Source organism: Melampsora larici-populina (genome assembly GCF_000204055.1).
Source record: "Melampsora larici-populina 98AG31 unplaced genomic scaffold MELLAscaffold_15, whole genome shotgun sequence".
Classification (NCBI taxonomy): Eukaryota; Fungi; Basidiomycota; class Pucciniomycetes; order Pucciniales; family Melampsoraceae; genus Melampsora; species Melampsora laricis-populina.
In genome coordinates this window covers 97,285-121,085 of record NW_006768779.1, presented here as the reverse complement: position 1 = coordinate 121,085, position 23,801 = coordinate 97,285, and the positions used below count along the sequence as shown (strand labels likewise).

General features: G+C 45.1%; 6 protein-coding genes across 6 annotated transcripts; 4 read left to right on the top strand and 2 right to left on the bottom strand.

Moving 5' to 3' along the window:
• Positions 1–6,900: 6,900 nt before the first annotated feature.
• On the top strand, positions 6,901–8,335 carry MELLADRAFT_62533 (uncharacterized protein; the record flags this gene model as incomplete). The annotated part of the gene is made up of 4 exons (XM_007409387.1): positions 6,901–7,121; positions 7,183–7,349; positions 7,416–7,520; positions 8,046–8,335. 4 exons carry the CDS (start codon positions 6,901–6,903, stop codon positions 8,333–8,335), a joined length of 783 nt encoding a protein of 260 aa, XP_007409449.1.
• A 420-nt stretch (positions 8,336–8,755) lies between these two features.
• Positions 8,756–10,056, bottom strand: MELLADRAFT_85634 (uncharacterized protein; the record flags this gene model as incomplete). The annotated part of the gene is made up of 3 exons (XM_007409124.1): positions 8,756–9,265; positions 9,346–9,453; positions 9,523–10,056. The coding sequence occupies 3 exons, from the start codon at positions 10,054–10,056 to the stop codon at positions 8,756–8,758; spliced, it is 1,152 nt and encodes a 383-aa protein (XP_007409186.1).
• A 383-nt stretch (positions 10,057–10,439) lies between these two features.
• MELLADRAFT_85633 (uncharacterized protein) lies at positions 10,440–11,770 on the top strand (the record flags this gene model as incomplete). Its single annotated transcript, XM_007409388.1, has 3 exons — positions 10,440–10,583; positions 10,649–11,188; positions 11,240–11,770. 3 exons carry the CDS (start codon positions 10,440–10,442, stop codon positions 11,768–11,770), a joined length of 1,215 nt encoding a protein of 404 aa, XP_007409450.1.
• Positions 11,771–13,354: 1,584 nt separating this feature from the next.
• MELLADRAFT_62530 (uncharacterized protein) lies at positions 13,355–15,478 on the top strand (the record flags this gene model as incomplete). The annotated part of the gene is made up of 5 exons (XM_007409389.1): positions 13,355–13,496; positions 13,554–13,661; positions 13,721–14,062; positions 14,118–14,586; positions 14,632–15,478. 5 exons carry the CDS (start codon positions 13,355–13,357, stop codon positions 15,476–15,478), a joined length of 1,908 nt encoding a protein of 635 aa, XP_007409451.1.
• Positions 15,479–15,856: 378 nt separating this feature from the next.
• On the top strand, positions 15,857–20,114 carry MELLADRAFT_105764 (uncharacterized protein; the record flags this gene model as incomplete). Its single annotated transcript, XM_007409390.1, has 6 exons — positions 15,857–15,927; positions 15,983–16,230; positions 16,329–16,422; positions 16,801–17,140; positions 17,212–17,283; positions 20,091–20,114. The coding sequence occupies 6 exons, from the start codon at positions 15,857–15,859 to the stop codon at positions 20,112–20,114; spliced, it is 849 nt and encodes a 282-aa protein (XP_007409452.1).
• A 2,234-nt stretch (positions 20,115–22,348) lies between these two features.
• On the bottom strand, positions 22,349–23,332 carry MELLADRAFT_105763 (uncharacterized protein; the record flags this gene model as incomplete). Its single annotated transcript, XM_007409123.1, has 3 exons — positions 22,349–22,521; positions 22,708–22,782; positions 22,915–23,332. The coding sequence occupies 3 exons, from the start codon at positions 23,330–23,332 to the stop codon at positions 22,349–22,351; spliced, it is 666 nt and encodes a 221-aa protein (XP_007409185.1).
• Between the last annotated feature and the right edge of the window lie 469 nt (positions 23,333–23,801).

The window sequence follows — 23,801 nt, the reverse complement described above, 5'->3', positions numbered from 1 at the left end:
CACTACCGAGGCTTGCGAGCCTGATATGATTGTGTGCCTCGATGGCAACTTTCAGCATCAAAGGCACAAGGCGGCAAGTGCATGTAAGACCTATGGTCATTACACATACATACAAATACTAAAGTATTTAATAATTAATACTTCAGATTCTATTGGTTTTCCTATTGATTTGAAATAATAAAAGTCACTTGGGTTCTAGAAACCGTCCCGCTGTCCTTGACAGCGTCCCGTCGCAATTCAGTGAAGGTTTGAGATCCCAAACCTTACAGTTTTTTTTTCTCAAACGCGAAACATCCAAAACGCCGACGACGATCACTGGCGCAGCTGTATGACACTACCCCGTACACCTCGCGTTCAATTTTAGTCAATCCAAATCAACTCAACTACACCTTCTTGGTTCTCCACCAATTGGAGAACCCCCGGCCTACGGTCGTTTGAATTTTCTTCCTTTTTCTTTGCATGAATACTAGACAATCAAGAAGCCAGACAGGTCAAACAGGACCTTTGCCAGACCCTGAATCGATCATCAGTGCAGCTCGAAAAGCCAGTCGTATTGCAAAGCAAGACATCCAGACAACGCCAGACCCAGACAATACAACAGTGCCATTCGTAACAGACCCTCCGCCAACTCAACCGCCAGACCTCCCGATAACACCATCTAGACCTCGAACTGATACTCTTGCGCCGTTCAAAACACCACTGCCGTACTTACAAACTTTTAGACGGAAAGAACCGCCTCTCGAGATGAGTAATCCGGGTTCTTCGACACCAGACGACAAATCTATGCCGGATCTGGTCCGACTGGTCCTAGAATCTCAACTAGCGAGCAACAAGCGTATGGAGAGGTTAGAAGACGTTGTCTTGAAGCTAGCCGAAAATCAGACTAGTACCCCGTTGGACGCAGCGACCTTAGTGTCAAGGGATGAAGGCAGCATCGATCTCACCAAATTCAGAACATCCGACGGTCCAGTTTTTAAAGGACCTTATCATGATGTTGAGGCGTTCCTCACCTGGTTCTCCTCCCTCAAGACATTCTATTGTACGAAGGGAGTGGTCATGTATGAAGACCGAATCATCTTAATCGGTAGTTATCTGGCCGAGCCAAACGCCCATGCCTTTTACGAAGGTGGTTTGAAAAAGTTTATCAAAGGATCTTGGCATGCGTTTATCAAGATACTCTTCGCAGTGTGCTTACCCAACGACTGGATGGACAAGCTGTATGAAAAAGCACAACATCTACAAATGTCAGCCTATGAAGACTTCAAAACCTATAGCACGAGGGCTTGCACTATTCAAAACTTAATCAATTTTGACGACGTTAAGCTCGATGATTATCAGTTGGCCAAGTTTGTCAAATTTGGCATGTTAGAAGAACTCAAGGCAGCAACAAAACTTTGGGGGTACACTAAAGCCGACAAAGAGTTCACTTACCACCTATTTGAAAGCCAAGTCGAAACCTTGTACAAATCGCTCACGGCGTCGCATATCATCAGTAAGAAGTCCCGCACCGTGGCACAACCAAGCCATTTTGCGTCAACTCGAGCAATCACGTCCAATGCCCCAGTTAGGAACTCAGCTCCGAGACTAAGCAACGAAGAGTTTGCGTGGAAGATCGATTCCTATCGCGATCTTTTAGGTATTTGTCACTTTTGTAAGGGATACTGTGGGAGCGAGTATCGGGCCTGCAAAGGACCGTATGTCAAGCAAAGAGTCAACTTCCCGCCAGGATATGTAGCACCACCTAAGCCAGCGAATTACGTACCTCCAAGAGCGCGATCTTCACCGCCAGCAACAACTCAACCGGCAGGACGAGCTACCCAGCCTCCAGCAGGCCGATCATCTACATCTTACGCCAAGGCAGCAGCGGCTGAAGAGTTCCCCGAACTAGATCAAGCTTCCGTTGCCGCCTTACAAGCCTTGGACAAAGAGTTGGAGCAGGAGGAAGGAGAAGGGTGCGTCACCGATTCCAAGACTCCTCGTGTCATTCTAGAATTCATGTGTAATGGCAAACGAATGCGTGCTCTGGCTGACCCGGGGGCTGAAATCAACTTCTTAACCGACCATGCAGCCCGTACGCTTAAGCTCAATCAACGCCAACTGGTCCGGCCAACACAACTGGGCCTGGCAGTCTCGACAGACTCTCCACCACCACTATTGACACACTTCACCATTGCGAACCTTGTCGATGAAACGTCAGGGAGGAAATTCGACCGAACTTACTTCAAGATAGGGGAGGTGGGAGGAGAATTCGACATGATTCTGGGCACTCCGTTTTTTAAAATCTTTCAATTTTCTGTGTCTGTCAATCAAAGAGCGATTATATGTGAACGGAGTGGAATGAGAATACAAGATTTCAGAGTTTTAAACCAAATGAGAGAGAGAGAACAGTGTGAGAACTTGATGAGAGTTAGTGAGCCGAAGAAAGTAACACGAGAGAAGTGGCAAGATGAAGTGAGTAAAGTAGAAGAGGTGTCACCAAAATTGAAGGCCAGTCAGTTGTTCATGATGGAGAGAGGTGAAAAATTAGAGAAGGAGATGATTGAGGAGTTCAGTGACCTTTTTCCTGTGGACATACCAGCAGTATCGGATGAAGCGGAAGAGAAAGGCTTATTCATTGATGGCTCATTCCCGGAGAAGTTGCAGAAGGAGAGCTCAAAAATTAGGCATAAGATAGTGCTGAAAGACCCGGATGCAGTTATCAACGAAAAACAATATCGATATCCCTTGAAGCATTTGAAGGTGTGGCAATGTCTTACAGATCAGCATTTAGCAGCCGGACGAATCAGATGCTCTACCAGTCAATATGCATCACCGAGTCTGATTATACCAAAGAAGGACCCTAACAAACTTCCAAGATGGGTATGCGACTACCGCATCTTGAACAGTCTGACTGTGAGGGACCGTGCTTCGTTGCCTAACGTGGACAAGTTGGTCAGACTGGTAGCCAGTGGGAAGTTTTTTTCAATCATCGACCTTACGAATGCTTTCTTCCAAACAAGGATGAGAGAAGCAGATATCCCACTTATGGCGGTCCACCTCCCAGTGGTTTGTACGAATGGTGCGTGATGCCTATGGGCTTAACAAATGCACCCAGCACACACCAAGGACAACTCGAAGAAGCACTAGGAGATTTGCTAAACACAATTTGTGTCGTTTACTTGGACGATATTGTTGTGTTTTCTAACTCCGAAGAAGAACATATCAAGAACACACATCAAGTACTTCAGAAATTAAGAGAAGCAAACTTATACTGCAGCCGAAAGAAGACGAAGCTATTCAGGAGTGAAATCAAGTTCTTAGGTCATTGGATATCAGCTGAAGGAATCAGAGTAGATGATGAGAAAGTTTCCCAAGTTCTCAATTGGAAGACGCCAAAGTCAGCAAGAGGCATCAAGAAATTTCTCGGGACAGTTCAGTGGATGAAGAAGTTTATTTGGGGACTTCAGAATTACGTTAACAAGCTTACACCATTGACAAGCAGTAAACTGGACCCCAGCAGATTTCGCTGGGGGAAAGGAGAAGACGAGGCATTTAACAACATCAAGAAACTCATGACGTCTCTACCTCACCTGAAGAACATCGACTTTGACTCTGAAGACCCCCTGTGGGTATTCACGGACGCGAGTGGTTCAGGATTAGGTGCTGCTTTATTTCAAGGGAAGGAGTGGAAACTAGCTTCACCAATTGCTTACGAGTCACGTCAAATGACACCTGCCGAACGCAACTACCCTGTGCACGAGCAGGAGCTCTTAGAAGTCATCCATGCGCTGAATAAGTGGCAAATGCTCCTATTAGGCATGAAAGTCAATGTTATGAGTGATCACCACTCTTTGACGTATCTCATGCGACAAAAGACTCTGAGTAGACGTCAGGCGAGGTGGATCAAATTTTTAGCGGATTATGATGTGGAGTTCAAGTATATTAAGGGAGAGGAGAACACGGTAGCTGATGCGTTATTGCGGAAGGAGATTGAGGAAGATGAAGCATCCCCGGAAGGTATTGATTGCATCGCGACTCTAATTGAAGCAGGTCCGAGGTTATCACCGAGTGTGAAGACACGGATTCAAGCAGGGTACGCGGACAACAAGTTCTATGGAGCGGTGACCTCAGTACTACCTTTGAGAGAAGAATGTATTATATCAGACAATCTGCTGTTCATCGATGGACGACTTTACATTCCAGGAGGAGGAGGACTGCGACTGGAACTCATTGAAGAAGCTCATACAAGGCTAGGACACTTAGGATACCTCAAAACAGTCACCGATTTACGGCGTGATTTCTTTTGGCCAAAGATGGCGAAGCAGATTGAGAATTTTGTACAATCTTGTGACGTCTGTCAACGAATCAAGACACCTACCTCGGCGCCGGCGGGTCGAATGTTGACACCAACCATACCTACCACTCCTCTCGACTGTTTAGCGATGGACTTTGTAGGTCCTTTACCCAAAGTCAACAATTACGACATGCTCCTCACCATCACCTGTCAACTGTCCGGATTCACGAGACTTATCCCTTGTGGACAGACAGACACGGCGGAGAAAACAGCATCCCGACTCTTCTCGGGTTGGGTAGGTACATTTGGTGCGCCGGTCTCAATCATAAGTGACCGAGACAAAACTTGGACCTCAAATTTCTGGAAGGCCCTTATGAAGAAGCTGGGCCCCAGTTTTCACATGTCTACAGCATTCCATCCTCAAGCTGATGGCCGGAGTGAACGAACGAACCGTACCGTTGGTCAAATCCTACGCACCTTCGCGACAAAGCGTCAAGGCAAGTGGCTTGAGGCTCTCCCGGCAGTCGAATACGCCATCAACGGAGCCGTCAACATCTCCACGGGGAAATCTCCGTTTGACCTGGTACTTGGTAGGCCCCAAAGGAAGCTGACAACACACGCATCATCTGATGGGGACCCTCTGGCGATGACTAAATGGCTCAGCATGAGAGAAGACTCGTGGGCCGACACGAAGGACGCCTTGTGGAAAAGCCAAATTCAACAAGCTCTGCAACATAACAAGCGAGTTAAACAAACTGAACCGCTAACCACTGACTCGTGGGTGCTTCTAAATTCGGCGGACTGGCGAGGCAAACATACAGGAGGAGTTCATAAGCTGAAAGAAAAGTTTGAAGGACCATATCGCGTGCTCAAGAGTTTTAATCATGGCCAAGATGTTGAACTCGATCTCCCAGAAGGCGACAAACGACATCCCGTTTTTCACATCTCAAAAGTGAAGCCTTACGTCGAGCGAGAAGAGGAGGAGGGTGCACCGTTAGGGACAGGATTACAAAAGTAAGTCACCGCCGGGTCTCTACTACCCCAAAAGTTGTCAAAACATACCCAGGCCACTATGTGAGCACACATTCTTCGACTGTCTCCCTTTAGATCTCATACACAGACAACAGTTGCACACTCTCAGGGTACCTGGACAACAAATCTCGTGGTTTTCTTTTTTTTCTTTTCTGTCTTTCTTTTCTATTTTTTTTCTTTCTTGCTTTCTTTTTTCAATTTTGCTTCTTTCTTTCAATTTTTTACTTCTTGTGGTACCTCAAGGCCGGTTGAAGCTTCCTTTTATAGGAGGGGAGACTGTAAGACCTATGGTCATTACACATACGTACAAATACTAAAGTACTTAATAATTAATACTTAAGTCTTAGAGACTCCTTTATATATCTTTGTTCAATTCCACGCTATGGTTCTGTAGTGATCAGGGACTGACTTCCCACCCCATATCCTACGGAACCAGGTAAGCGTATATCTTATTTCTTTCTTTCTTATGATTCTTGCGTTTATATTTGTAGAGTGATCAGGGACTGACTTCCCACCCCATATCCTACGGAACCAGATTCTATTGGTTTTCCTATTGATTTGAAATAATAAAAGTCACTTGGGTTCTAGAAACCGTCCCGCTGTCCTTGACAGCTTCCCGTTGCAATTCAGTGAAGGTTTGAGATCCCAAACCTTACAGTGCACCCATTCCAGGTTATTCCCCACCAACTCCTGAACTTTTCCTGCCAAAGATTGAGTGGGAACCGATGGCTTTGAAAATGGGTGCGAGTGTGGATGATCCGGCTGATGAAGACAACATTGACATGGTAGGCCTTTGGCAATAAGGTTATATGTAGATTGCGACTGACTCTATTGGTTATAGCATCCTTGTAGTGAGCAACACACAGCAGCCAATGATGTTCGAGGTAAGTCTCACTGGGGCGGAAGCGATGATACTGGTTTATTGGGCATGGCATGTAGACATGATCATTTTCTACGGTTTATCAATATCATACAAAGTGGATAAAAGTCAGTGGGTTAAAAATGGATGAGGTAAATCATAGATGTAACTAAGTCGAACATCTTCATTAGGTCATATTTTGCTCTTGCCTTGATTGAATGGATTTTGAAGGTAGTATCCAACACAGATTGTGAGGGTAAGGTTGAGAAGCTGGGCATCCTATATGACATAGGCTGCAACCTAGAAAAAGGTATAATCAAAGTCAGTTCCGGAACAAACTAAATGGTTATTTGCACCTAGCTAATGTAATATATTTGATACTAGCGCGACTTGTTTGCGATTGAACGCAAACTGAACCGTCTCAAGTTTGGGACCAGCGTCTTTCATGCATATGTGCATGAATGGGGATGCCAATTGGACTACAACCCACGATTGAACAAAGGATGGGGCTTATCCGATGGCGAGGGGATGGAAAGGATATGGTCGTTCCTGTCACCTCTAGTGCGTCCGAACAGGTATGCCACCAGCCAATGTAGGTTGATCAATATCAATATACAATCTTTACATCACAACAAGATGTTGCGAGCAAATGCAGGTATGCTTTTGAGTTCTTGTGTTAACTGTTACTGTCAACAATAAATTGACACATGATGTATGTATCCTTACAGTTGGTTCTATGACAAGTCGATTCAAAGTTGTGCTGGAAAGGCTTGAAGAGGCACAGAAAGACTTGGCTAATATTGAGACGCGAAGCCCAGCTCTCAACTTGGAATACATGAAAAACCAGTGGGCTAGACAAAAAGAAATGCAGGCGCAAATTATCAGTGAGACCGCTGAAGATAAACGGGAGCAGAACCTAGTATTGATTGAGCTTGAAGAGGACATGCTAGAGGCTTGGTAGGTGTTATGATTTTCTCTCCTTGGTTGCACTGAGCTGAGAAAATCAGATGTAATGCAGTCGCAGAGTGGAAGCCATATCTGCAAAGCGACCCCAAATGCGGACAGGCGCTGTGCGGGCAGAGCTGCTTGATCTCCCCCAAACATTGATCGCACTCGAGCAGAAAGTGCAGGACTTGGCGGACGAACTAGGATCTGATGAGTTCTTACACCTCACAGGGACATCAGGTACTTCCTACGTTAATATGACCATACAAAACCGGAAATCTGACATTTGATTGTTTTGATTGTCAGATTCCCAGTCCAAGCTCTTACTGATGGTGCGCTTGTCAAAGTCAAAGCTTTACGAGGCCAAGGTGGGGGTTATTGAAAACCAGAGACAAGCAGCTTTAAATACAGGTATGTATATTGTTATGACCAAGGCAAGAAGCGAGAGAAACACATGGAACTGAACAGAGATTGTTGTAGGAACTACGTGCCAGGTGTGGTTAAACAAACGTTGAAACAAAAAGAAATTACTCTTGAGGAAGAAGTATCAAACTTACCATCGACATGCATCAAACTACAACCGGAAACACAATCCAGCCAACCCGATTCCAGATCCTACATTTGAAAAAGTGGAGTCAATGGACATAACTGACCCCTTTTGGGATATTGGAGGCTTAACACATCCTAACGAAGCGTGGGCAACGGACCGAGCCACCAGGAACGGAATCAGGGCTTTTCTACTCAAAAGAGGAGCGGAAGAAGAGCTTCAGCGAATTGGACGAGAAATTCGACAGCTGATGAAGTGGTCAATTATGTATCAAGATCGCATTGACATGATCAAGACAAAGTGGGAGGAGGACCAAGGTGAGGTTCAAGTTGGTATGTTTTCACGTAATTTGACATTGTAAGGCTGACTAATCTGTCTACACAATTCAGGCAATGTGCAAGCCGAGTCAAGGCTCTTGTACTTGGGTCTAGTGCGATCATTGGGTCGGTTATGGATGACATGGAGCAATGGTTTAAGGAGCATGCTTGAAAGCACATCAATGTACTTTGCGGACAGTCATATTGTGGATGTGGCCCTTCTAACTCAATGGGAGGAGATGTGTTTGAAGAGCGCGATGGAGTGGGCAGCAATAGTAAATTTACCAAGTTTGATTGCAGAGGCCGCGGAGGAAGATGAAGATGTTCTTGAAGATGTTGCAGATGTTGCGGACGTGTTTTAAATCAGTACCGCCGACTCAAACTTGGATTGTAATTTGACTATTAACTTCACACTTTAAAATGGTGTTATAAAGACATCAAAACTTGACTGAAAAGCTCTTGGCTGAAGCACAAGCAGGTCTCTTCTCAATTGTAAGAAATCGACTGATATTGCTCTTCATGTAATAACTCTAGTAATAAATGTTGTATCTTGCACTATTTTCACTGAATCAAAGTTAGCGTGTACTATTTACACAAAACTATTGTTGATATGAGAACATTTCTTGACAATCTTTGAGAGTTTAAGTCGGTTTAAAAACAACATCGACTTGGATAAAAATATTACATTCATTGAACTTTTGAACTTTGTAAAAGAATAGAATAAGTTGGTAAATTTAAAGAAAAGATCAGGATGACCAAGCTTGAGCGTTAGTGTAGTACATTCATTGCTTTGATTTCCTTGTACGGGTTACAGCCTTGGGGAAGTCTTGTACCTGCTCACGTACTTGTTTGCGTGTGCGAGGACGCTCGTTCAAGGTGCTGACAAGGATTAGGCTACGAGTCTTCTTAGTTGTGTTTTGGGTGCCTTTTGTAAGGTCGGTATGGGTTTCGGGTGGTTGTATGTCCTTTGCTGAGGATCCAGATGGCAGTTGTGGAGTTCCGTCTTTGGGTTCGTCATCATGACGAAGATCAGCCAGTTTATTGGTCAGAACAGCACTTGGTGTATCGTTTAAGTCATTTGGTGTATTAGTTGTTGCAGGATTGTTAGCAACTCCGTTTGGTGTAATGTCAATGTCACTCGTTGTACTGTTAAGAAGACCAGTTGGTGAATTATCAAAAAGATCAGGTGGTGTATTGTCTGAATCGGCTGGGTGGTTTTTCTCCTCATGATGAACTGGAAGCATCGGATTGGGTGGTTCTGCATTTGAGCTTGCGTGCGGAAGACTCTGCAACTAGACGAGACAAATACAGTTTCCAGGTAAGGATCATGATGATAATGATGTGTTAAACGTAAAATAGATAGAGTGCTTACTTTTGGTGATTGCGGATGATCAGATTCTCCATCCTCAATATCGAGCAGGGTTGAGTTGGCCTGGTGGGTTGATTTTGTACCTTGGGACTCTACAACCACTTTGGATGTCTAGCGTTCAGGTGATGGGGAGTTATTTCAGGGCTCTGCTCTTGAGAAAGAAAGATGTGGACAACTTACCAATGGTTGAATAAGAGATTGACTTATTTCATCTTGTTTTTCAACAATTTGCTTAATTTCATCAAGAACGGTGTTTTGAGTAGTGGAGTCAAGCAGTCGGAGACGTTGTGATAGAAAGTACAGAAAGGTGTCTATTTTGTCACCGGTTGAGTTCGAACTTTTTTCATCAGGGGGTATATATTTGAGGTCAAAGTTGGGAGGGTGGTTGTGGCTGGTGTTGGTGTGGGAGAGCGTCCAATATTGATGTTTGGTGTCCAGCTTGGCCTTCATTGCAAATGGGCAGTTGATCTTCAATGACTTGCTTGCCTTGGAAGAGTCCTTCAAAGTCTTGCAAAGGCCGCCTCGATGACAGTGATATGTACATCTCCCCTTTGAAACGTAGGACTTCCCAACCGATATCAAGTACCCATGTTCAGCGGCAAATGATTTCACATATTGATCCATTTTTTCTTGTGTTTTGGGATCCATGGGGTCGCAAGTTCCTTGAATAGAGATTTCTGGTGGTGCTGGTATATTTTCATCATTGGTGGACATCTTGTTTAATGATTTTAAGTAAGATTAAGAGGTTGAAGGGTAGGTGGGAATAGATGTGGAGTTCAAAGGGTAGGTGAGATTTGACAGTCAGTACTGCTGATTGAGCTCGGAGTTGTGGTAGTGAGGTGTGGTGTTAGGTTTAACATCAACTAGAAGTGGTGAGCGGTGGTGAGAGGTGGTTAGCGGTGGTGAACGGTGGTGAGCGGTGATGAACGATGGTGAGCGGTGGTGTGGTGTGATGATTGGTGAAGTAGTGTGGTGTGGGGTGGTGAGCGGTGGTGTGGTCTGGTGATTGGTGAAGTAGTGTGGTGTGGGGTGGCGTGTTGTGGTGTTGTGGTGTGGTGTGGTGTGGTGTGATGGTGGGGTGTTGGTAGTGAGCAGTGATGATTTTGGACTTGTCCAAAATTGGATCAGCATTAGATGCTTCTACACATTCTAACTACATCTACACGCTACATTTCAGACCCCATGGGATCGTACAGGTTCTTGTATACACCAATAGGTTTGGAAGATTCAAGTACACACAGGTGAGCGTAACAGCATCTTCATTGCTTTGTATTCAATGTGCTGCAGAGTTGACAAAAACTCTGAGCAATGGTCTTGGGATCCCCATGTGAATGACGAAGTTGAGAAGGCTCACGAAACTATTCATGACATCCTAAGTGACAGCTTGGAAGTTATAGCTCAAAACACCAAGCATTGCCAAATCAAAATCCGTCAAGAAGGTGAAGACAAGGTTGGAAGCAATTTTGTACCTATTTCCCAAAGTATTGGATGGCTTCACCAGCGTATCTTAGTTGGCGAAAACTCTGGAAGCACTGCCAAGAAGACCAAAGCTCACCGACGAGGACTACCTTGGCTTCTCAAGCGATTCAATCAGGTCTTACTGGGGATTGTCCTGGTCATTGAAGGTGACAAGTACAACACAAAGTTGAGACAAGCCATCGCCAGCAAAGCGCCTGCAGAAGAAATTGCTTCGCTCAAGGCGGATCAAACAAAAACCGCCCTCACTCAATTGGTCAAGGATCACAAGGCCAAGAAAGCAGCAATGCAGCTGGCTATCAAGGCTGGTAAGACTGGAAAGGCAGTTGAGGATGCTGCTGCTTCAGTCACTGCACCGGACGATGGCAAGGTCGGCATGGCCAAATACGGCTTATCTGATATGCGTTGAAATGCGCTTCAGGCCACAGCTCTCTTTCTCACTGTCGGTACTGATGGACTTTTCGGCGTCTGGCACAATACACGAACTCAAGTGATGGCTGACTCTGTGATGATTATCAACATGGCCTCTATCCTGAATAGCTGTCGCAAGGCCACGATTGCTTCGAAGCCTCACGTTTATGGCGGACGCGCCTGGAACCGGCTTGACCACCATGTCTTCAAGATCTTGAAGAAGTTCTTGAACGAACAAGGCAAATTCGACGAGAACTTGTCTTTCAAGGAGATGACTGACCTGTTTGCGATCGAATTTGACTCTCGAACCATCGCCGAGCTTTTCACCTTGGACCTTCAAAGCAAAATCTTTACTCCGGGCTATTCCCAAACACCTAGTGGAGGAGTTGCACCTGAGGTGATGCTGAAGAACGAGATTCATTTAGCGCCTTGTACTCAAGAGTTCCGGGATGTGTGGAGTGTGACTGAAGGAGCGCCTCAGCCTGTCTCGAAGCAAGGAGAAGTCAGGAGGGCGGGTGATGAGGCAGGAGAATGCGATTAGCCAGATGCGCAAGGATCAGGCTGCTGCTTCCGCCCAAATGCAGGATGAGGATGAGGAAGAATCGGATGGTATCCATTCTGATATCTTTGATGGTGTGGGAGAAGACGAATGAGGTATGTTGATTTATTAGATCTTTCATTGATAAATTGCCTATGTTCATTGGTCGTATTTTGTATCACTAGTGCGACTCAGAAGGATATTGATGGAGTGCGGTCAATGAATGGTTGCCTTGAACCAATTGTTTTTTTCCTTATATCCCCTCCTCACGCTAGTTTAGGTGTCATCTGCCCATCGGTCGCATTTTGCTCATCAGTGCAACCGTGGCGTTATACATGACGTAGATTAGCTTTTCTTTAAGTTTTCCTTTCTTTTTCCTCCTTCTCGAATAAAGTTTTGACTAGTCTTGACATAATGTGAGGCTTGTATTGAACTGAGTATATGTGGGGATGCCCGTTGAAGAGATTGATCATGTTAGATCCCCTCATCAAGCACATGTAACCCCTGAGTGCCTGAAATGAAGCGAGGCTTGATGAGGCTATTCACTGCAGAGTAAACTACCTGAGATGTGTCTGTTCCCAGCGAGTGGTCGCAAGTCAGGGTCAACTGCGACCAGACAGAGGGTGTGAGTTGCCCACGGATGGTAAGTCGCATTTTTCAGTCAAATGCGACCCATTCGACATGAGGACTGTCAGTTGCAAGTGTGTCGAAGTGCAAGCACTTTGAATACCATAAGTACAGCCATATAGCTGCTGCAACAGCTGCTTCCACTCTGTGAGCAGGCTGTGGTGTGCGTGCACGTGCATGTGCACGCATCCATCCGCCCGCACGCGCCCGCCGTGTCCTGCACTTGGTCATAAGCAATATGAATTGAATTTCCATGAAAATTATTGAGCCGTAACAATTTAGCTTACATACATTGTAAGCTGTGTACGTAAATGTTTCATCTAAGTAACATTGTCCGGACGTAAGGGCCCTGGAGTCTGTATGTCAGAAATGGGTAGACAGACAAACGCCAAACCTAATGAAACCTATTGTTGCCACATCCTTCTCGCCGCATGAGTCTGTACAGGCCGGTTGGGTATTCCGTCTTAACACCACGTCAGGAGGGACCTCTCTGACTGCAATATTCACGGGCCTTTAATTGACAGATTACATACATATCACAGGTCTATCACAGGCCTTACACACACCTGTCACATTGTGTGAAAGGTGTGTCCAATAAGATTGTACTCCAATGTCTGTTCTTGAATCTGATAGATCCCACAGTCGCATTTTCTCTTTTAAAGCGACCCACCGTACTATTGCTACGTCACCCAGGACACTGATACCTGTGAGTCAGCAGGACATAAATGATATCACCAACCTTTCGTCTTGCACAAGTGGCTGACTTGCTGACGGTCGCATTTTTTGACAAAATGCGACTGTGATTGCAGGTATTTTACGTATACTATCATCCGGTGTCACCCACACTTTCCCCACACGCCTTGGTTCAACTCTAGTATGTAACATGATGGATTGAGGTTGCATTTTTTGGCCACAGTGCGACTAACATTCTGGTCAAATCATGTGAATGTAGAACACGGCATGTCATTCCCGTGTGGGCCGTGTAAACTGTCGTTTGACAAACCCCACAAGCTTGACACCCACCGGCGATGTGTGCATCAAGCTGATGTCACAGTGACCACAGCCCACGGGGACAAGGTGGACCTACACAGGATGAGAGACAGTATGTTTCATTGTCCCAATCAGTGCGGGTACAAGCAACCAAATGCTGGATACCTAGGTAGCCATGTCAAGACTTGTTTAGCCACCGGACCTCCACTGTCTCCTTTGGAACGGCATGTGGAACCCAATGTGGGTGTCATAGTCCCAATGGACCAAGAGGTGCAAAGTAAGTGTGTATTATTGAGCTTTCACGTAAATCAATACACTGCCGAGCACGTTCCCCAGGTAATGATTTGCTTGGTCAATACCATCTGGCTTGGAATGTTTGTTGTCAAATTCTGATTTGCACTGAATGTCATGCTGGTGTGGTGCCTGAAGAGGTGGCGGCTCACCTCAAGACCCACCACAAGCAAGACTCCAAGGTGAAGCAAGAGGAGGTGATGGAAAACTTGAAGGAATATGTCATCCAGGTCAATGAGGGGCCACGCCCCTTGGACTATGTGAAAGGCAAGCGCCTTCCTCCCCTTGAGGGACTCATTGTTTATAATGGATACACGTGTAAAATATGTGACAGATCGTGGCAGGCATTGAGAACTGCTCAGAATCACTTTGGCAAAAAGCACAGAGGTAGGGTTAATTTCTCATACAGCAATCAAGTAGTATTACTGACACTGCAGTTTAGATCTTGCTGGCGAGCGGGACAACCACATTCAAACGGACAAGTGCCAACATCTGTATGGACACCACCACAGCTGTCATTTCCCTGTCCTGCCATATGTCAGGCCAGCAGTTGCGTCTGGCCCTGGAATGCGCTCAGGCAGAACTCCTAGTCCCGAAGTGTCTGATCGTGGAGATGCTGTCCACAAACTTGTCAACAAACTTGAGGAACACGCAATGGCCGGAGTCGGACCAGGCCCGGATTCCGAATTTGACAAGGACACAGCCCATTGGCTGTTTATCAGTGGTATACAAACATATATCGAGGGGTTGATCATCAAAGAGAAGACACATGAAGATATTGTTGAAGCAGTTCAGATTGATGAGAATGTTGAGAAGATGATACCTTTCCTTGCATCGTGGATCAATAAAACAATGAAGCGATTGCATCAAACCGGTCAAATGCTGAAGCGTGTGTGTTTATGCAAGGATGAGTGAGTTGATGATGTATTGCCAGCTGTGACTGAATATTGACCCAGTGCATTAATACCTAGAAACCTAGAACACAACAAGGGACTTATGCCGTTGCAAGAAAAGGCATCCGTGATTAAATACGCATGCATATACGCATGCATTCTGGCCAATTTTCTATGGTTCTTGGTGCTGCAAACAGACATACCAGTCCACACTGGTATCCAACTCTACAATGTCCACAAGCCTTTCATACATCAACTTAAAGACATGGTACTGCCCCTGGAGCTACGACGACAGAACTTGAATCAATACGGGGCAGAGGAGATCATTCCGGTTGAAAACCGTGCACTGTCAAAACTAGCATCTCAGATTCTATGCAAGGTCTTCCAGGTCCCAGCGGCCGCTCGCAACTGCCAATACCTTTTTCCACCTATGCAGTTTCTTGCATTCTCGGTTGTGAAGGTGGATGGTTCTTACGAGGGGGTGACCACCCTCACCCGCCTGATTGCTGGTATGCAATATGGAGTGAGGCTAACTTTTGCAGAAGAATACCTTGATGCACCTGCCCCAGCATTCGATCCCAATGCAGACCCTACGATACCTTTCAAAGATGACTTTAGCCGGTTCAAGTATTTGCACAAAAACCACGCAGGGCCCTTCAACTATGTACGGCAGGTTATGCACCTGGCCACTACTGCCATCATGTCTGAGGCACTGCCTGAAACCACGTTCTGGGCTGATCACCACCAGGAAACTCTTGAGATGGACAACAAGAAGGTTACTATTGGAGGGATCAGGAATTGTATTCAGATACAAGATAAGCTAGTGCAGCAAGATCTTGATGCCATAGTGCGTGGATGTAAAATGCCAAAGCTGGATTTGAACCTCTACAAAGACAAGCCCAACAACTGATCACCTGGTACAAACTATCTCACACACTCGCGGTTGACTCACCGTAAATACAACCTTCATCTTTTGAAAGAATGGGTGCGCAAGAAAGAGCCAAGATGGCAAGAAGAGCTTGGAGATGATGTTAGTGTATGTAACCCTGCAATCTGGAAAAAATCAGCGGTGTGGAAATGGCTACAGTTATATGATAGAATAGTTGAGAGGTTATACTTTTTGTATCATGTGGCATCTGGACAACCTTTGCGAGGCACTGAAGAATCAGTTTTATTATTGGTCAATACTTGACTTGCAGCTCGGAACATATACCTAGGAGATGAAGAAATTGCCTTTGTTTCCTACTATCACAAAAGTTGAAATGTAACTGGGACGAACAAACCACGCATGACGTTTTTACCAGCTGGACATACTGGAATGTGGCACACGTACCTAGGTTTCTTGAGACCAGTAGCCATGTAAGTGAAAGATATGCTACAGGTCATCACAGTGGGCTGATTACACATGATTTAGTTCTTTCCTCCAATTGGTGGGCAAGGCTGATATTGCTCAGGATATGACCACAAAGCTGTGGGTGACATGTGGACAAGGTACTTTGGATACGGAGGACTTTTCCAACATTCTGAAGAGCCGATTCATTGAAGGAGGAGTTGCACCTCTTGGCATTTCGCAATGGCAACATGTCTCTGTAGCTATTACGGATGCTCACATCAAAATTGCTCCTCCACCTGTTGCTGAAGGGGAAAACTCAATGTTTGATTGTCAATGAGGTCACTCGAGCTACACCAAGCCGCTCCGCTTTAAGTAGTGCTACAAAAGCGGAGTGCAGTGCTGTAGCACTGCGCCCATAGTGCTATAGACAGAGCGCCCAAGCGCTCCGCTATGGCAATCAGGCCTGGAGCTTGTGTGGAACCATTGCTCCGATATTCCGGAGTGATGGCTAATAGAGCGCTGTATAGTGCTATATGCGTAGTTGCTGGATAGCGCTCTATTAGCTATAATATTAGCTATACGTGATGCCTCCAGGGGCTTGCTGTACACTTTCGGATGTATAATTTAGAGGGTCCCCCTTGTTCTCCTTTCAGCCATCTGTCTTCCTTACTGAACATGAAGCACGGACTAGATACCACAAATACGACATCGGGCGACAGCTACATGGCCAAAGATCAGGTGGCACCTACAAATCAACAATCCCTTGATTTTTTTAGGTGAACTGACAAGTCACCAATTGTCCCATCCCTCTTTTTATCATTGGACCATCTCTTATTTCTCCTGATTAATTTCATTCCAACATTACTGTTCCAATCTTACTATTCATTTCAAATATCCAGTATCTTTTTGTGGCTTTCAGAAGTCGATATGGCCTTGCTAGCCCCACCCTCACCTCTACGCTCAAGTTCCCGTAATCGTACCGCTCCTAATAGCCCGCGAATGGTTCCCACCTCAGCCGATTCTCGATTGTCGCTCAGTGTGACCAATCCAATTTCATCTGAGACTGGTAAAGGTGACACTGGAACTGATCAATCCCAAGCCAAAGAAAAAAGTAGCAGCACTCAAAAGAAAAATAAACGAAAGAAGAAAGGCAAGAAGAAGAAAACACAAGAGGAGATTGAGGTTTCATCTGATTCTGCCAATGATGAACCGAGTCGCAAAAGGGGTAAATCTAACAAGGTAAGCTTGTAAGTCTGATCATTGTTAATTGTTCATGTTACTAATATTCAGTAAAATCATATCTTTATTAGATTATCCCAGCTCCGATAGAATTGGATCTTGATCAAGATGATGGTGTCTCTGAAACCATGGAGACATCTTTGGTAGGTATCCGCAGTCAACAAGCTAAAGATGCCGAAGAAATGCAGCGCTATTTCAAACCACCGGAACAAGTAGGCAACGAGGTAAGTCATCACAAGGTTACAATAATTCTCTGTCTTCTGCTGAATCATTCTCTGTTTGTAGACTGGCCCCAATCCTCGAGGCTACAAGTGCCAATACTGCCATGGTACCTATATTAAAGGTCCAAGTGGCTGGTCCAATCTCTACAGTCACCGCGATGGATCCGAGAGCCGCCCAGTCTGTGTAGCTCCTCACTTGGCAACCAATCTCAACCTTCCACCAACCTACAAACAGCGTATGAAGGCCGAAGCTGAGAAGAACAAGGGTTCTTCAGGTTCTTTGGATAAATTTGTCTTGGTCATTGTCAAGTTCAGTGTTGAAATCTTCAATCAAGTTATGGTTATCTGGCTCCTCTTGCATGCTTTGCCTTGGGCTCGAATGGAAGACACCACCCTCCGAGCAGCTTTTCGTTTTGGAAATAACAATGCCCAAGTTCGGTCTGCATATTGGGCACAACGTGCCTCAGCTCGTCTCTATGGGGATATGTTGAAAGAAGTTGTTGCCGAGCTACATGTGAGTGAACTTTACTCATCATCCTGGAATGATCTTTAGTAGATAGGAACTAACTGGATGAATAATTTGAAAGGGAATCCCGGGCAAATTCTGCCTCATCCACGATGTATGAAAAACTAAAGGAAAACGACATGCATTCATTGGTGTGTTGGTTACCTACATCAATTCTGACTGGAAGTTTTGCTGTCGACACCTTACATTCAAGCTCGCTGCTTGGCATCACTACAGAGCTCTCCTTGCTCGACTGGTCGCGTGTTTTCTCATCAAGCACAACCTACATAAAAAGATAAGTAATTGACTTTTCATTCACCTCATTTGTTTTCCCTATGTTTTAACACTGTCTTCCTTTATGTACATGTTGGCACAGACCACCGATTTGGGTGCCAACAACAATACAATGGCTAAAGAACTTGCCGATAAGTTTTCAAATGCAAATGATCCAGTCTCATGGAACCCGAAAACCATGCACATTCGCTGTGCTGCTCATAAACTGGCACTCGTAGTGAAAGCTGGTCTTGCTTATCTGGATGTATCAGTTGGACACATCAAGCCATCCAGTTTACCCGGACTTGACATGCCTTCAATTATGTTGAATGATGGAGACTCAGCTGTTGATGTTCCGCCCGATTCTGAAGACTCTGACTGTGCTGGCCATGCACAGTTTCAAGAGGATACTGAAGATGAAGATCATCTTTCTGAAGCTGATGAACCACCCAAAGCCGAAGACAATCGATTGCCACAAACATCAATCCGTAAAGCTGTGGAACCACCCAGAGGATGGAAGCCTGACAATATTTGATCAGCTGTCAAAAAGGTGGGTACAGAGCGTTATGGTTACAATTGGTCCTTATCTCAAAAAACCAGTACTGATGTTGCTTCAAATTTTAGGTCGACAAAGCGATTTGATTGATATCCTTGAGTGGCCCGCGAAGAGATCAATTCAAGTTGATCATGGGCGGAGGTAAAGGCATCATTGCTGGTAGCTGTCATAGGTGGAACGGTAAGCACGAAGCACGCAAACGTGCTTGCAATGGTCAAAAAGTGAGTTTATGTTTCTCTACTCAATTGACAAAACAATATCAAGTTGTAAGCGCTGATACAGTCCATCTCAACACCAGGCAATCAATCAAATGATTGCTGAAGACCCCGATGGACTCTACTACGGAGAACTTCATATAACAGCCAACGATTGGGCATCGGTCAAGGCGTTGAACAATGTTACGGAGGTAAGTTGTTTATTTTACATATCCATTTTTGATGTATCGGTATTGGTCGTATCTGATACATCTCTTGAACATTAAAGATATTTTTGCAAGGGACTCTGCGTGTAGAAGGTGATAAGCCGACTGCAGGTATCGTACTTCTAGAGTACCAGCTTATCAAGGAGTCGCTATTGGCTAAAGCAGCCACCTCACCTTACCAAAGCATTCAAGACATGATTGGTGTCATGCTCAAGAAGCTCGATGGATACCAAAGAGAGGCAGTCAACTGTGATGCAGTTGTTCTAGCAACTGTACTCAATCCATCATTGCGACTAGGGTTCTTTACAAAGTACTTTCCGGACGACGTTAACCGTATTGATGCATTATGTAAAGAGGGCTTTGAAGCGACCAACTCCGAAGTCCAAACTGATAACAAGCCACAGCCCAACGCTTCGATCAACAAGAAGCAGTCATCTTCTCACCCATACAACTCATTCAGATTCAACCCGAAGCCAGCTGCTCAACATAATACTGACAAGACTGAAATTCAAAGATACTTGGATTGGAACCTTGATGGACCTGATGAGAGTCATTCAATGTTAGATTGGTGGAGTGTAAGCTTTTTAATTTTTAATCAAAGTCACCTTACAAACATTTGTAGGAGCACTGCAAAGTCTATCCAGCTGTTTCTCGAATGGCTCACGATTACCTGGGTTGTGCCGGTACCTCATGCATAGTTGAGCGCACTTTCTCAGCTGCTGCAGATATCTGCACAACTAATTGAGGTGGTCTTGGAACGAAAACAATGGAGAGAGCTGTTGGATGTTCGCTCTGGTTACGATCCGGTGTGAAACCCAGGGGTGAATTTGAAGAGACTTTCACCCTGATTGCAAATGATAGTGCTAGTACTACCAAGAAAAAATTCAAATCAAAGTGACGAGCTCATTGGACCAAATTATCTTGTGATTTTCTTTGTTTCAATCTTATCTTTTTCTTTTTATATTTACAATTAGAGTCAACTTTATGCCAGCACTTAGCGCTATATAGCGCTATGAGGCTGCCCGTAGCGCTATATCGGAGCACAAGATAGTGCTCCACCGCTCCGCTGTCCCTAGGGCAAAAAAATCGTAACTCGATAGCGGAGCGGAGCGGAAGAAAGTAAAGTGCTCAGGCACTCCGCTACCAAAGTTGGCAAATAAAGCGGAGCGGAGCGGAGTGGCTTGGTGTAGCTACCACAGTCAAGTCGATGACGGACCTGAGAATGACAAGCCATCATACACCCAAGCCATGAAAGGTCCCAATCGAGAATATTGGTTAGCTGCGATGACCGAGGAGTTCATCTCTCTTCAACTTCACGCTGTAGGACAACTTGTTGAACCCCCTCTCGATGCCAACATCCTTCCAGGAATGTGGCGCCTCAAACGCAAACGTGACGAATTTAATTGCATAACCAAATACAAAGCCCGATGGATTGCTGGTGGCAATCACCAAATCAAAGGCATCGATTTTGATTCAACCTATGCACCTGTTGGACTGACAGACTCTCTACGTACTCTCTATGCTCTTGCTGCAAACGACGATCTAGAAATGGCCCAGTTCGATATTGAAACTGCATTTCTAAATGGAAAAATGAAGCACAAGGTATTTGTAAGACAGGTAACTGGATTTTGTGATCCTGGAAAACCCACGTGTGTGATGATTCTTGACAGATCACTATATGACACCTGTCAAGCACATCGTGAATTCAACCATGACCTTGATACAAAACTCACATCTCTAGGCTTCACAGTCTGTCCAGTCTCTGTACACTCTCCGTGTGGATAAATGTTTTGTGCACGTGCCCATGCATGTGGATGATGGGATGGTGTTTTCAAACGACAAAACCCTACTCAACAAATTCCGCACTGATCTATCAAAATATTACAAATTTCGCTGGAACGACAATCCAACCTTACACCTGGGCGTGCACATCACAAGTGACAGACCAAACCACAAGATACATCTCGACCAATCACACTACATCTCAGCAATGCTTGACCGATTTGGTCTTTCTGAATGTAACGGTGTTAAAACTCCCCTCCCTCAACACATCAAACTCTCCACTCCATCCCCTGACGACGCGACTGAAATTGAACCCTATCGCGCCACTGTCGGAATGCTTAACTTCCTCTCTGTTCAAACACAACCCGGCATTGCGTTCGCAGTAAGTTACCTGGCTAGATTCAATTCCCGACACAATGACACCCACTGGGCTGCAGTCAAGCATCTACTAGGATACGTAAAACGAACCACATCATACAAACTCTCATTTGGAACCAACAAAGCCCAAAATTTACCCATTGAAGGCTATGCCAATGCTGACTATGCAGGTGACATTGACACACAACGATCCACACCTGGCTCTGTGTTCTTCGTTCACGGCTCTCTGGTTTCATGGAAAAGCTGTCGACAACAGTCTGTGACACTCTCAACAACCAAAGCTGAATATTTAGCAATCGGTGATTGTGTAAAACACGGATTATGGCTATGTCGACTGATTGAACACTTATCTCAACAAAATCAAATCAAGATTCCCATCAAGTTACCCTTGTCCAGTGACAATCAAGGTGCAGTTTTCCTATGCAACGAAGCTTCAGTAAACAACAAATCAAAACACATTGATATCCGCCATCACTTCATTCGAGAACTCACTCGTGAAGGACGTATCAAGGTTTCTCATGTGACCACCAAAGAAATGCCTGCTGATGCACTCACCAAACCGGTAGGACCTGTCATATTGTCACTATGCTATGAACCATTAGGACTTACTGAAATCAAAAGGTAGTGAGCAGGGGGGGCTGTTGGAACCAAATGTCCATTGATATGTTTCTTTAATTGTTTCTTTATTACTTTCTATGTACTTACAATGTGTGCATTACACAATACTAATAACACTATGTAATTTGTCCAAGTTATACTCACGACCTTTTGTTCAGATAAACCTAACCACACATTGTATCGCTGCTGCTGTTAGTTTATCAATTCCTGATCTGAGGAAGTTTCTATTCTTTATTCATTATTAAACTTCTTCAACCACATCACAACCTCATCACTTTAATCTCTCCGTATCAACCTATCCTCCTAAGACTATTGACTGATCTTGTGTTGTTTTTGATCTGATCAGGAATCTAAGATTCCTATACAGTTCCCGAGCGGAAGTTTGAGGTTTCTTGACCGTGGACTTGGAATCCAAATCTTCTCTCGCAGCGCTGATCAAAACTTCACCTATCTCTTACGGCAGACGCCTAGGAAGATCAAAATGGAGTGTCCGTTTCAAGACGGCGTCGACTTTCTCAAGGGCTGCCCGAGCTTCCTCAATTGTCCCAAACTCGACCGCATGGTTAAGTTTGTCCATGATTGACACACCCTGTTTGGTCGAATCATCTTTCTCCTCTGTTGAGGGAACTGATGATGTCCACCCGTGTGAAGAGGAACCAAACACAGCACAAGTCAATTAGTAACTGATCTTCTGCGAAATTACGAAGGACCACATCCGGCGCTACAGCAGCCCAACTTCGAGTGAATTTCCAGGGTATTTCTTCCTGAGGACGTGCATTGATCGCGGCCCTTGGGGTTAGCACGTGGATCTACTTCCGTTGGACGACGCGAAGTGAGTGAATCCTATTTTGCGCTGGGCCAGTATAGCGCCTATGGCTGCTTCTCTGCCTACACCCCGTGAGAGAGCGCTCACAGCTGCTACTCTAGAACGCCTCTTTAAGGGCTTCCGCTGGCGCCTATGGCAGCTCTGGCAGATATCGGACTAGGTCCTAACTGAAATTCTATAAAAGGTAAACATACCTTTTATTCTGATACTCCTTTTGAGGCTTGGAGCCTGTGAACCGTCTTCTAATAAGTGTGCTTTGTTCTTCTTTAAAGTAGATCGGAAATCACTCGTGATGCCTTCTGCCTCGGACGATTCGTCATCTCCTTCATGTCCAGCGACACCCAAACCTTCATCTTCATCTGGTTGTCCAATGGGGATTCCATCATTGTCCGTGTTGGAGTTGTTGAGCTTACCAACTAGGGGAGGTCCCACGGGGGTTCCACTTTGTTGGTGTGAGGATTGCGGGGCTCGAGACCCTGCCCTCTTCGCTCTTTCTTGTGCCTGAATTCTTTCTTTTTCTGCTTGGATCTTTTTCTTTTCTTCCGATTCAAGATGCATTTGGTGTAATTTGTTCTTGGCTGCGACCAGTTTTTCTTTTTGAGCTGATTCCATGATGTAGAAAAGAGTCAAAAGGATGGAATGGATAATTTCAAGAGCAGAAAAGAAGAAGCAGTTCGAATTTTTCTATGGAGGATGTGATTATAGAAAAAGTTGAGAAAAGGCTAAAAGGTGCTGAGGGCAGAAAGAGAGGAATGGCTGTAGCAGAAGAATTGATGAAAATTTTTCTCAATTCTCTGCTTCAGAGCAATTCTTCACTACAGACCTCTGGCCCTGGTCCGTGGACTGCCCCGCACCGTGTTAGCCAGTCCTCTTACATTACGTAATGGACTCTAGGCCTACCGTCGCAGGCTTGGGGTAAACTAGAAATATCCCAGGTGGCATTCCTGGGCCAGGCTGCGAGTAATCTGGTCATTAATTTGTGATGTCAGTGTCTGTGGGTTTTGAGATAGCTGATTGGGATGCTACGTACTTAAGTCTTCAGCCACAGAAACCGTACTGGCTCGATTCTCTTCCGGTTTTA